The sequence below is a fragment of the Manduca sexta genome, chromosome 3 (assembly GCF_014839805.1).
Source record: "Manduca sexta isolate Smith_Timp_Sample1 chromosome 3, JHU_Msex_v1.0, whole genome shotgun sequence".
In the NCBI taxonomy this organism is placed as follows: Eukaryota; Metazoa; Arthropoda; class Insecta; order Lepidoptera; family Sphingidae; genus Manduca; species Manduca sexta.
The window spans coordinates 4,346,864-4,359,142 of record NC_051117.1 but is presented as its reverse complement, the minus strand read 5'-3'; the positions used below and the strand labels follow the sequence as shown (position 1 = coordinate 4,359,142).

At 37.4% G+C, this 12,279-nt stretch overlaps 1 protein-coding gene across 1 annotated transcript in view; it reads right to left on the bottom strand.

Moving 5' to 3' along the window:
* The window catches only part of LOC115456051 (IQ motif and SEC7 domain-containing protein 2), a 226,513-nt gene that overhangs the window by 12,343 nt on the left and 201,891 nt on the right, over positions 1 to 12,279 (bottom strand). Inside the window, 9 exon segments of the mRNA XM_030184911.2 lie at positions 832 to 976; positions 1,667 to 1,817; positions 3,113 to 3,209; positions 5,843 to 5,972; positions 6,600 to 6,720; positions 7,296 to 7,516; positions 9,510 to 9,599; positions 11,955 to 12,012; positions 12,015 to 12,095. Coding sequence (XP_030040771.2) covers positions 832 to 976; positions 1,667 to 1,817; positions 3,113 to 3,209; positions 5,843 to 5,972; positions 6,600 to 6,720; positions 7,296 to 7,516; positions 9,510 to 9,599; positions 11,955 to 12,012; positions 12,015 to 12,095 — 1,094 coding nt within the window.

Sequence of the window (12,279 nt, the reverse complement as noted above, 5' to 3'; positions counted from 1 at the left end):
ATTAGACATTAATTAGGTATAAATAAAGTAGAAAATGCAGTGTATTTTATAAAGAAGTAATGTACAAAATAAATTATAATTGAAGATGAAGGACCAAAGAATACAGAAACCATTAAACGGATATAAATGAACTTTGGGACACAGATAGAACATTAACGTAAGCTTATTTTATAGCTTTATAAAAAGACCTAATAATTAATTATAATAATTGATCTCTATCGTAAGGGGCCGTTCAAGTATGACGTAACGCAATTTGGGGGGGGGGGAGGGGAGGGGTCTTGTAAAACGTTACGATGCGTTACTGGGGCGGGAGGGGGTTCTCGTACAACGCGTTATGTAACATTGAATTTTTTATTTTAAAACAATAACAAAGGATGTTTAGCGATTTTCCGGTACTTTGCGAAAAAAAAATGTAATTTTAGAGTTACATAATTTTTTGACTGCCTCGGTGGCGTAGTTGTATTGCATGCCCGGTACAATAGCGCTCTGAGGTCCTGGGTTCGAATCCCGGGTTGGGCAAAGTGATATTTGGGTTTTTCTGCTCAGTATCAGCCCAGAGTCTGGAATTTGTGCTCGATATGGCGATAGGCTCGCCCCCTATCACATCATGGGACGAAACTACTTGGCGAAAAGTGGGTGCCCTAGTTGCGCCTCTGCATACCCCTTTGGGGATAAATGCGTGATGTTATGTATATGTAATTTTTTTGGGGGTGGGCGGGGGCGTACAGCGTATATTCTTCAAAAATTGCGTTACGTAATACTAGAACGGCCCCTAAGGGTCCGATACTAAGGTCCTTCACCTTACAGAAAAATTTATCGGTAGTCACTTACAGGAGCCCTAGGCTGGTAAGGCTGGTGGTAGTGATGACGATGCTCCTGTGATGATGACGAGGACGACGACTGCACCGACGACATGGAGCCTCCGCGCACCACCGCACCGCACTCCGCACGACGGAGCGACACGGGACTTTCGGCACTGTTAAAATGGAGCAAGGTTTAATTTCATTCGTTTGTAATATATTTTAAATTGATTTATTGATACTTCGTGGTATCAGATATTTTGTATCCGACTGGAAACACGACAGGCCCTGTCAGTATAACTCACGATCATCCAGTAACATTATTTTTGTCATTATATTTGATTTACTGTGTTTAATACCAAAATTAGTGTAGTCACTATGACAAATTAAAAAAAAGCTCAATGTGTTATTTAAAATAAAATAAAAAGACACAAATTTTATTACTTTAATCTACTTATAAATACAAACCTAAATCACCCCCAACTACATTCCTATTTACTATCAAACATTGACGTGTATTCTATAGACACGAACGTCCGTATAAACTATTTGTCCAAAATCTGAACTAAAATGGCAACCAAAACGTCACTGTTATAAACTATTCATTCACTTGAACAATAAGTAATTTTACTTATTTGACTAATAGTTTTTATCCCATCCAGATTTACGGTTAGCCTCGAGTTCTTATATCATAAGCGCCACTCCGTACAAAACCACAAGCTGTCAATATTGACCAAACTAAAGTCAGTTTGAATGCATTGCAGTTCAAGTCAGTTGAACAGAGTGAATGTTCGAAACTCCAAATCTAGTACGTAGTACATATATATCGATGCTATCAAACAAATAAGAAAACTAAGGTAACATACTTGAGAGTAATACTGCTGGTACGTTTGGGTACTTCAGGTGGCAACCGCCTGGCGTTTGCCGCTTGTATCGCCGCCAGCTGTTGCTGTTGCCGCGCCGTGGGGGAGGACAGCGGCTTACCACCAGACGACAGCAGGTTGCCGTAAATAGGACCTGGAATAATATAATTTGAATTTAGAACTACATAACGGCCAATTTTAAAACTTAGAGTGAAATAATTTGAATTTAGAACTGTATAATTAATGGCCGATTTAAAAAAAAAAACAATCAGATCCTTCATGGAAATGGACCAATAAGAAAGAAGATTGTAAGATATGCTTACAGTTATGTTTTGGCTGATTTATTATTTTAGCAATGTGGTATCACACCGCCAATTTCCTGACTACGACCTGCGCCTGAGTATTTTTTTAGATGAAAAAGCCCAGTCACAATTGTTTTTGTTCCTACCCGGGATTCGAACCCAGGACCTAAACGCGCTAGTCGTATAAAATATATCGATGTGATAACAAAATTAACTTCTTCAATATTTTTAAAATATCGATTTTTTTAATTTTTTATTTTCGCACTTGGCTGTTATTACAATTGCATCATTTTTTTATCAAACATACTGTAGACACACATAATATAAACACATCTTATCAAATATCAAAATTGCATTCCAAATCACTTGCAACACGGAATGGTTATATCATTCCCCAATACGATCTATATTTGCTTGATAATTATTTTTTTATTAATACATACTTAAACTTACCCGTTGCAGTACTATAAAATATTGTCATATTATCTCTTGTTTTTACAAAACAGTCACAATTTAAAATACTATCATGGCACCATCACTCTTGTGGCAATTTATTTGTATACTGAACATTTTTTACATTATCATTAATGAATGATAAGATAACATTATCATAGTGAATCAGAATAGAACTATATAACGGCTGTGTATGTAATTTTTATTGAGTTAATTAGTCCTTTTTTTTTATTGCTTTGAATGACGCGACAAGCTTGCCGTTCGCCTGAAGGTAAGCGATACGACCGCCCATAAACAGAAGACCCATCCAACAAATTGAATTACAAAGTATTGTTCGGTATTTCACTGCGCTCGCCATCCTGAGACATGAGAAGTTAAGTCTTATTGTGTTCAGTAGTTTCACTGGCTACAATGTCCTCCAAACCGGAACACAACAGTGACTACACACTGCTGTTTAGCGGCAGAAATAGACATTGCGATGGTACCCAAGCGGACTCTTACATATAAGTGACCTATCACCAGTAAGTCGCTTAATTTTCAAGAGTTGCGAGCGTCCAAAGCACTCACTCGAAGGCCGGTGTATTTGTATAAGCCATCCCTTGTAAGGCTAACAAATGTAGGGTCATATTTAAAAAAAATAGTTCATCTCTTACCTTTGGCTAACAAACGTATGTTTAAATAGTTCATCACTTACCGGTGTTGTTCATCATCTGATGGTTGTGTAGAGATTCATTGTGTGAGGAGGACGTCGATATGTTCGTCACCGAGCCGCTCACGGAACAGCTGCACACCTGCAATAACACATAAATCAATATATAGGTTGTAGATAAAAACATACGACCAACCACGATTTTTTTATACGGGCGCGGCGAAACCCTGGCCTCAACTTCAATTTTTTGTACCTAAATGTTTTTTCAAAAGATTTTTTGATTCGTTATGAATCTACCATCGCTTAGGAGCGTTTAATCGCCGTGAAGAAGATGCGGCACAAGAAACTCCCTCAGCAATACCATCTGTCAAATTATATACTTAGATATATATTTTTTTACTTTTTTTTTGGTACATTATGATAAGTGGAGTAGAGTCCAGAAACTGTCGACTGACAAGAGGTATCCTTCGCCAATCGATACAATTATGTCGGCCTGTTTGAACTTCTAAAGAGTTCATAGTTGGTTGGTGGAGTTGACCTATTCGATACAAATTATGCAGGCGATTGTATTCAATTTCTTAAATTTGGATAAAGAAATTAAACATAATGACAATAAACACAAGAGTGCATCCGAGTAATGACATTGAAATTAAAAAGAGGTAGAAATACAAGTAGGCATAGAACAGTCAATAAGATAATTATATAGATAAAAAAACAATCCCTCATTATACATCCTTCTTCCTTACTACTTAATTGCTGACAAATAATTTATATTATAACTAGCTTACGCACGCGGTTCTGCCTACGTCAAAGTTTATCCGAGGTAACTGTCTCGCTATAATTTTCACACGATAAATAGCCTATGTACTACCCAGGGAATCAAACTCCATACCAAATTTCATCGAAATACGTTTGGTAATTTTTGAGTTTATCACGTTTAGACGCGGCGGAGGACTTTGTTTCATAGCATGTTCGGATATTGCTATTGCCATTCTACATAATACTTGACCTATAATTTCAAAATTGTTTCTACTATGAATATCATGAATTGGAATTAATTGCATAATATCTAAATCTACTACTGACGCGATCAACAAAAATATGCTATCTTCGTTACGAAATTTGCCAAATCCTAAGATAAATATTATCTCTTTAATAGCAAGCCTATTAGTATATTAGAAGCACAGTCATAACAAACACAATGAACGTACATTTTATTACATGATAAGATAAAATACTTCGAGAATTTTTGGAGACAAGATCGATTATATAGGAAGTGAATTGACTTGCGTATTTTATAATAGACTAGCTTTTGCTTGCGGCACTACACTCATCACGCATCTATCACCTAAGGGGTATGCAGATGCGCAACCAGGGCACCCATTTTTCGCCAAGTGTGTTCTGTCCCATGATGTGATAGGGGGCGAGCCTATCGCCACATCGGGCACAAATTTCAGACTCCGGGTTGGTACTGAGCAGAAAAACCCAAGTATCACTGCCCGACCTGGGATTCGAACCCAGGACCTCAGTGCGCTGCCGTACCGCGCATGCAGTACAAGTACGCCACTAAGGCAGTCGGTCGGTGCTGCTGATTTTGCTGGATGAAAGTTCCGCTTTATATTTACCCAGGATTAAAAGTAGCCTATAGCACTCAGGATTAATGCAGCTTCATATTCGCGATAAAAAATTCAAAATCGGTTTTATAATTCATGAGATTAGCGCGTTCAAACAAAGAAACTCTTCAGCTTTATATATTAGTATAGATTTGCTAACATTAGACATGACATACAATCTAATGTCACCGGATTATTTTTTGCACGCAAATCGAAAATCCTCGGTCAATTTTTAACTTGTCCTTCCTCTAATCACGATATTAGTATATTGTAAGACTAAATTAAATCCCTTCTTATCACCAAGGACTTCAAAATTGGTTCTCAATTAAAAAAAAACATAACCTAACCAATCTTTAGTCTCTGAATTTTGAATTTAACGTTATTAACGGTCAAAACATCTATCACAAACAAAAACATATTAGTTTATATAAATCATCACACACATCACATTTCCCGCCAAATCGCCATAACCTCAACCTCCTTACACAGTTCGAAACTTTTTTATATTTCACCACTCGCCGTAGCAAATTATTACTTTTTAATCTGCACATTGTGATCACGTTATCTCGCGAGACGAGACGTGGCTCTCGGCCGACATAACTCTGGCAACTGATAAGACGTGACGTCAATGTGTTTGTAATTACGGTATGTTTAAATAAACGATTAGATGTCGTTCGCGAAATTTTATACGCAAGTGTATCTATGTGGAGTGATAATACAGAGTCTAGAATAGGCGAACTTAATTCTTTTACAAGGCATTCTGTTTTTTAGTACTCTTTATTGCTAATATGGTGGGTAGTGTAGTTGGGTGTGGAACGGACTGCCGAGAGGAATGTCCGCAGGTTCAAACATCAAGGGCACACGCGTCTGACGTTTCTAATATGATGTGTATATTCTTTGTGAATTATCGTTTGCTTTAACGGTGAAGGAAAATATCGTGAGGAAACCTGCATAGCTACTAGGAATGTTCTCTATAAACAAAAAAAAAGTGTATGTGAATAAAGATGTAAACTACCCATATGAAGTCTACCAATCCGCACTAGGCCAGCGTGGTGGACTAAGACCTAATCCCTGTCAGTAGTAGAGGAGGCCCGTGCCCAGTATCCAGACAGCCTATAATACAAGACTGATATTATTTATTTATATATAGATTCCTACGTACCCCGCTGTCGGCATCAGCGCGGTGCAGATGCGGCATCTCCGTCGCGATCATGTGTATCTGGTGCGCGGACTGCTGGACCCGCGCCACCATCGCTTCCACCTCGCTCTGGCTCTCGCATTGCATGTGGTTGCTGCAAGTAAATAGCAAAATTGTTTTTTTTTATAATTGTTAAGTATTATTTGTAATACATATGGAGTTGATCAGTGTTATCATTCAATTTCCGTGTGAAAAGAGAGAAGATAGAGAAGCTGACCCTGGTGGAAGGAAAGGAAAGATAAAAAAAAAATGTCATACCGCGTTGACCTTTCTTTTAATAAGATAATGAGAGTAAAAGAAAGAGAATTATTTCTATTTTTGTTCATTTCTCAATGTTAAAGTAAATTTTGTTATAACTTAAAAAAATATATAACTCTCATAATAGCAAGCAGTATATTGAAAAAGAAACCATCAAACATTCAGGCATTGGGTCACTAACTCCGCAAGATTATAACCTAAATCTAATTTAATGCTTTCATTCGTTATTATTTTCTCAGTTCGGGTATCCATCCCAGGAAGGCCAGGGTAAAGTATTCAGTATACAACCTAAATGGGGCCAGGGTAAAACCTATACATAAGACGGTAAAACCTGGTGAGGGTTGCCGGAGTCTGATGGACGAGGGCGGCCCAGATGCGGTCCCTATGGCACTCAATGGGGGAGGCTTATGTCCAGCAGTGGACGATTCCCGGCTGAAATGATGACGATGATGAAAACCCATACCTCATGTCATTCTCGTGGCGCTCTCTCAGGGACATAGACCGCATCGGTCGCGTCAGAGCCAAGACCTTTTCCGCGCTCCCTGGACTCTTCTGGAGTAACGTGTTGGCGTATATATCTGTACCTGGAACCATTGACGTAATGATGAAGGTATGTCGGTTAGTTTAGTCTATGGAACTATGATTTTGTATTAGGATGACAAATAATGACACTGGGGTGTTATTCTCTCTACGACATGTTATTTTGAAAGTGTATAACACGCACGTAAGTCACCGCGTCGTGTTTAAGACAATGGAAATAGGCATAGAGAATATAATTCCACGATAATTATACGAAAGGAACGTAACACGGCCGTGTTACAAGTTTACACTGTCATAAAAATAAGGTCTCTGGACTTGTTGCTTCAATTAAACTAACGGTACAAGCTTGCATACTCTTGATTATCGTCAAAATTATCTTAACCTTTTTTCAGGCTGAGGCAAGAACGCAATTTGTCAGAACACGTCCTAATACAGCCTACAAATCATCCAGTGCCCTCTCAGCAGTATCTAAATTTTATTTTAAAATTAGGTGTTATCAGCAGACCAAATTTCATGCAATTTCGTTCAGCAACTCCTGTGTTAACTTCTAACAAACATCCAAACATCTTCTCAAATTGTATAATATTACCAAGATAGATTAGTAGGATCTCATCCTCACCGTTGACTAGTTGCCCGTGATCCGGCCCGTCCTGCAGCCGTCGCGCGTTCGAATCAGCCGCCTTCGCCATAGCAGTGATCGCGCTGAACTTCTTCAGAAGCTGTCTGCGTCTGAACGCTCGCTGTATCGTGACAGCGGCCCTTCTCGCCCGAAGACCGCCGTACCTTCGCTCCAGTATCTCAACTTGCTTGTCGAGTAGGTCTTGTGACATTTCATAGCGGCTGCAATGTTATAGTAAATATGGTATGAATGAAAGTAAATAATATGTAATGTGAATAATTTAAAAGAAATTAAATTATTGCCTCATTTATAAACGTTTCAAAGCTGAAGTTACTTAATGTTCTGTTACAGATTTGTCTCTTTTTTTGGGTTGAAATAGAAAGAGACAAAAATCGAAAAGTGTTAGTAGCCTCAATGTAGCAAAAAGTGTTTTAACGTTTATAAAATAAGGACATATTTCAAATGAACACAATGCAATGTTAGTGAGGATAGGTAAGTTCGGAGCTGAACTGAAACGCTAAACAAGGCATAGGTCGAGATTCGCTGAAAAAGGAAACAGATGCGATAAAAATACTCATTATACAAAAAATCACTTTATTGCCACGTGATAGTGTTGTTTTTTGCTGCTAACTACTGAAATTCAAGGTGTCTAAAAGTACTATAGAATAGATTGCTATCGATATCGATAAAGTAATAGTTTAATTAATATAGTTCTCGTTTAGACCTTGGTTTGGTGTCGCGTTAAATCAAACACATGCTGTTAAATTTTTCGTTTAAAAAAGCTTTATGAAATTCTTTAGTTTCTTATTAAGTATAATGGACCCTGTTCCACTTATTGTGAGTATACGAGTTCAATGTAAATTCTGTATGAAAAACAACATAAATATAATTTGCAACAAAAAATAATATCCAAAATACTATAAATTATCTACCTTCGGCTAAGAAAGACTTTTTCTTAAGTCCAAAATTATTACTATAAAACCTTAACGTGCTTTTTGTTTGTATGTTTGTTTGTAAGTGATTTAATTTTAAATAGAGAACTTTTTAGAGAATAGCTTATTGAACATGTCATCACCGAAAAATGTATAACAGAAATCGATAGAAAGGTAGCTAATAACGATAAAATCTAAACGTGCTTTTAGTTTAACGTTTGTTTGTTTATAGGTGAATTAATTTCATTGATAGGCTTTTAGAATTAAAATTTATGATTCAACATTTCATCCCCGAAAAAAGGATAACAATAACCGCTAGAAAGGTAGTCAATAAAATTGGGCCCTTATAGTGGCGAAGCGTCCATACACCTCGATTCCTATCGGCTTCCCTATTAGGTTTAGTTATGTTTGTCTTAGTTTTTGTTTTCTGTTAAATTGGCCGCTAGATGGTAACTAAAGCGATATTTTAGTGCCTCGGATTACCTTTTGAAAAAAGGTACCCTTTCCCAGTGGGCGCTTAAGAATAACCACAGGGATTGATTGAAGAATCTTTTCACGAAATATAAAGAACGGCAATCATAGTACAGAGATACATAACTCTAACTACTATAAGAAAGGATATCTCGTACCGTCAACACAAAAAATCTGGAAACACTGGGGCAAGTGTTGAAAAATAATAATAAAAAAAAACACTTGTTTATGTTATTGTGCGCATGCGTGAAAGTGGAACGGGGCCGTAAAGTTACGTTGTGAAATATCATGCCTTCATACTCGGAGACAATGTCCAAAATCATTCAAAATGGGCAAGGCGAACGTGACTGCACGCGAAATTTTACTGCGGCTGTTAAGGTGTTTATTTGTTAATATCATCTGGAGGTTAATTAGGTTTATCATTAATTTCATGTTTATCAACAACAATATGTATGTATTTAAAATTCACTATTCCATCTCATACTAAAGTGTTTTTAAATGTTTCTTTTGTAACAAAGTATTTCAATGCATTTTACATTCCAATTATTTGAGGCAAGAAACTTTCATGGCAATTTCTTAGTTGCCTTAGTAATCAGTTTATATTAGAACCAAATCGTGTTTAAGTAAAAAAATACTTCAACAATTCGTTACATATACATTACATTAATTAGTTATTCAACCTACTCAATTTAACTGTTTAGATAAACATGGTTAACCTCCAGATATCGAGTTATTCGATTTGTGAATAGAATTGTGTTACTAAGGGTTCACATGACATGGCATTCCTTGTTTTTTTTCCTCCTGAACATACCCTCTAGTCAATTTGCCCCGTTTTTGGGGTAATGTGGGATCTTTTTGTGTGATCCCAGTTGTACCAATGATGGACACGTCTGTTCCACGCCTATGGGACAATAAAAAGTGGATAACAATTTACATAAACATAAATTACCAATTATAAAAAACAAGTGGCAATATTAGTCAATCGTCAGTTGTATGTATTAAGTCTATGTTATTTCATCTTCCGGAAATTTATCAAAATCATATAAGTACTTAACGTAATAAAAAACACGATCTTACAATTACAATACTTGTGTACAGTCAGCAACAAAAGTAAATGAACAAATTTAAAATCGCCTTTAATTTTTTTTCTGTAATAACGATTGTTTTTCTTTCACTAGAATAAATTTCAAAGGTAAGTACTTTATTTCAGATAAAAAAAAAACTATTGTAGTTAATATGTATTTGTTTAACTACTTTCGTCTCCGACTGTACATGAAACTAATTGTTATACACTTGACTTCGACAATAGATGAATCATTCTATGGTGTAATCGCAATAACAATTAGTCAGAGTTTATATACACGTATACATATATATACAATACTATCTAATTTGAAGGTCTATACCGACGCATCACATTAAACATACGAATTAACACCTTATTCGTAATTGTTTAACATTGGTTATAGATCGATCCTTTGAAGTTGGTGGGTATTTTTTTTTGTTTAAATGACGAGACGAGCTCGCCTGATGGTAAACGATACGACCGCCCATAAACGGTAGAACCACCATCCAACAACTTGATTTACAAAGTATTGTTTGGTAATCCACTGCGCTCGCCATCCTGAGACATGAGATGTTCAGTCTTATTATGTCTAATAGAATGAATGTCTGGCTAAAATGCCAAAGTTTGTGAAGAAAGAGGCATCAGTCGATGACAGCGCATTCCTCACGCATTTGCTGGTGGTAGGATATATTTTATATCCGCCCAGATAGAGAACCACCGTACACAAGGTATTAAAACCCGCCATAGTGTACCACGTAAGTATGTCACTTCTGGGATCAGCCTGTGTATATCCAGTTCCAACAGGCTGGATACTGGTGTCGACTATCGAAGGGTAATAATCTCTCGTGAGTCGACATTCTATTGGACCCCATTCTACTTACCATCAGGTGCAGTTGGATCACACCACAGCCTATCATCGCTGCCACTGGATAAAAGAGCCGAGCAACGAACTCTCTTTGTCTGCCTAGCGTTATTCCAGGCTAGATACAGGGTATCAGGTCCCTCTTCCTATTTCTATGCTTTAATTTCACCTGAGAAATCTACCTATACTTTTATATGACACAGTGACTCCACTGAACATGATGGTAAGTGACATGGCGTCCAGAAGATTATCAACTGACGAGAGATGACTCGCCAGTCGACACAATTATGCCGGTCTGTTTGCAACTAATGAAAATAAAACATCAATTTAAAGCGTACCACCATTTTCTAAACGTTTACGAAGACGGTAAGTGCACCATCGATCTTGTGCATTAAGTGAGATCTTAATGACCACCCACCACCTCCTTTGACTCATTAATCATTGATTTAATTCCCTCTTGGATACGATCCAAGAGTATGAGTAATTGCATTCGTATTCATGTAGTTGATATAAATTGATCGTTGTTGAATATTCGTATGAGTGAAATTTACAAATTGTTATACAAGGAAGATCTTTTGTACCAGGGACAGTTGCTATCGTCAATTAATCACCCCTCCAAGGAATCCAAAACTATAATGGCGAAGCTACGAAACACGCTAAGCGACGAGCGACACGGTGGCGGTATCCCGCACTACTTTATAACAGGCATCCTCCCTATCCCCCCCTTGTGCGCAATGTAGTGCTTACTTACTCAAGTTCTAGGTAAAGCTGTTATTGTTCATAACTACCAGTAGCGATTACCATCGGTCATATTGGTTTTTATTATACTTATACAATTAGAATCTAGTAGAAGATACCTCAGTTTTCTTGGATATCCATTTTATCTCACACCAAAATTCAACAAAAATCATAATAACATTTTTTTTTATTTTAACCGATATCCCAACTTACTTGACTTATGAAACAGACTATAACATATTATATTATTTACAACACATAATATACTCAAAAGTCAGCTATTTCGCGTGGGGAATGTAAACTTATTATATTATATCTTTTTCCATCGGCATCAGTACTCTCCCAAAGGCAGCCAGGCAGTCGAATAAAGCCGAATATTTCAGAATGATATATGTCTGGAAGCTGCGCAAATCCCACTTTACCAGATGCAGTTTCTCTGATAGAATCCTCAAACCAGTAAAGTCGAATGCGATTCAAACTAAGAACCTTCGACAAAACCTCCATAAGTTTTAGAATCTATCCACCAACCAACTGTTTGCCCATCCGCAGTATGATCTCCAAGTAAGAACTGAAGGTTTCAAATACAATACCTGTTGTTGTGAACGGCGAGGCCGAAGCCCTCCGGCGGCGCGGCGATGTACAGTGGCGGGCGGGTTCCTGCTGCGCGCACAGTCCTGCGCCCGTCGACGCGTTCGATGTCGACGAACATGACGAGTTCGAGTGGTTCAAAGCTGGAATGGGTGGAGTTTGATGTTAATGTTACCGTAATGTGGTTCAAAATGAGTCTGACGCTATATTGTAGCACGATAAAGGCACGAAGATCCTGCCCTATGTAGTAGTTTTTAGTGGAATATCTATTGATAGATTTTTCATACAATTAGGCATAACTAATACTGCTACAGACGTATTTATAGA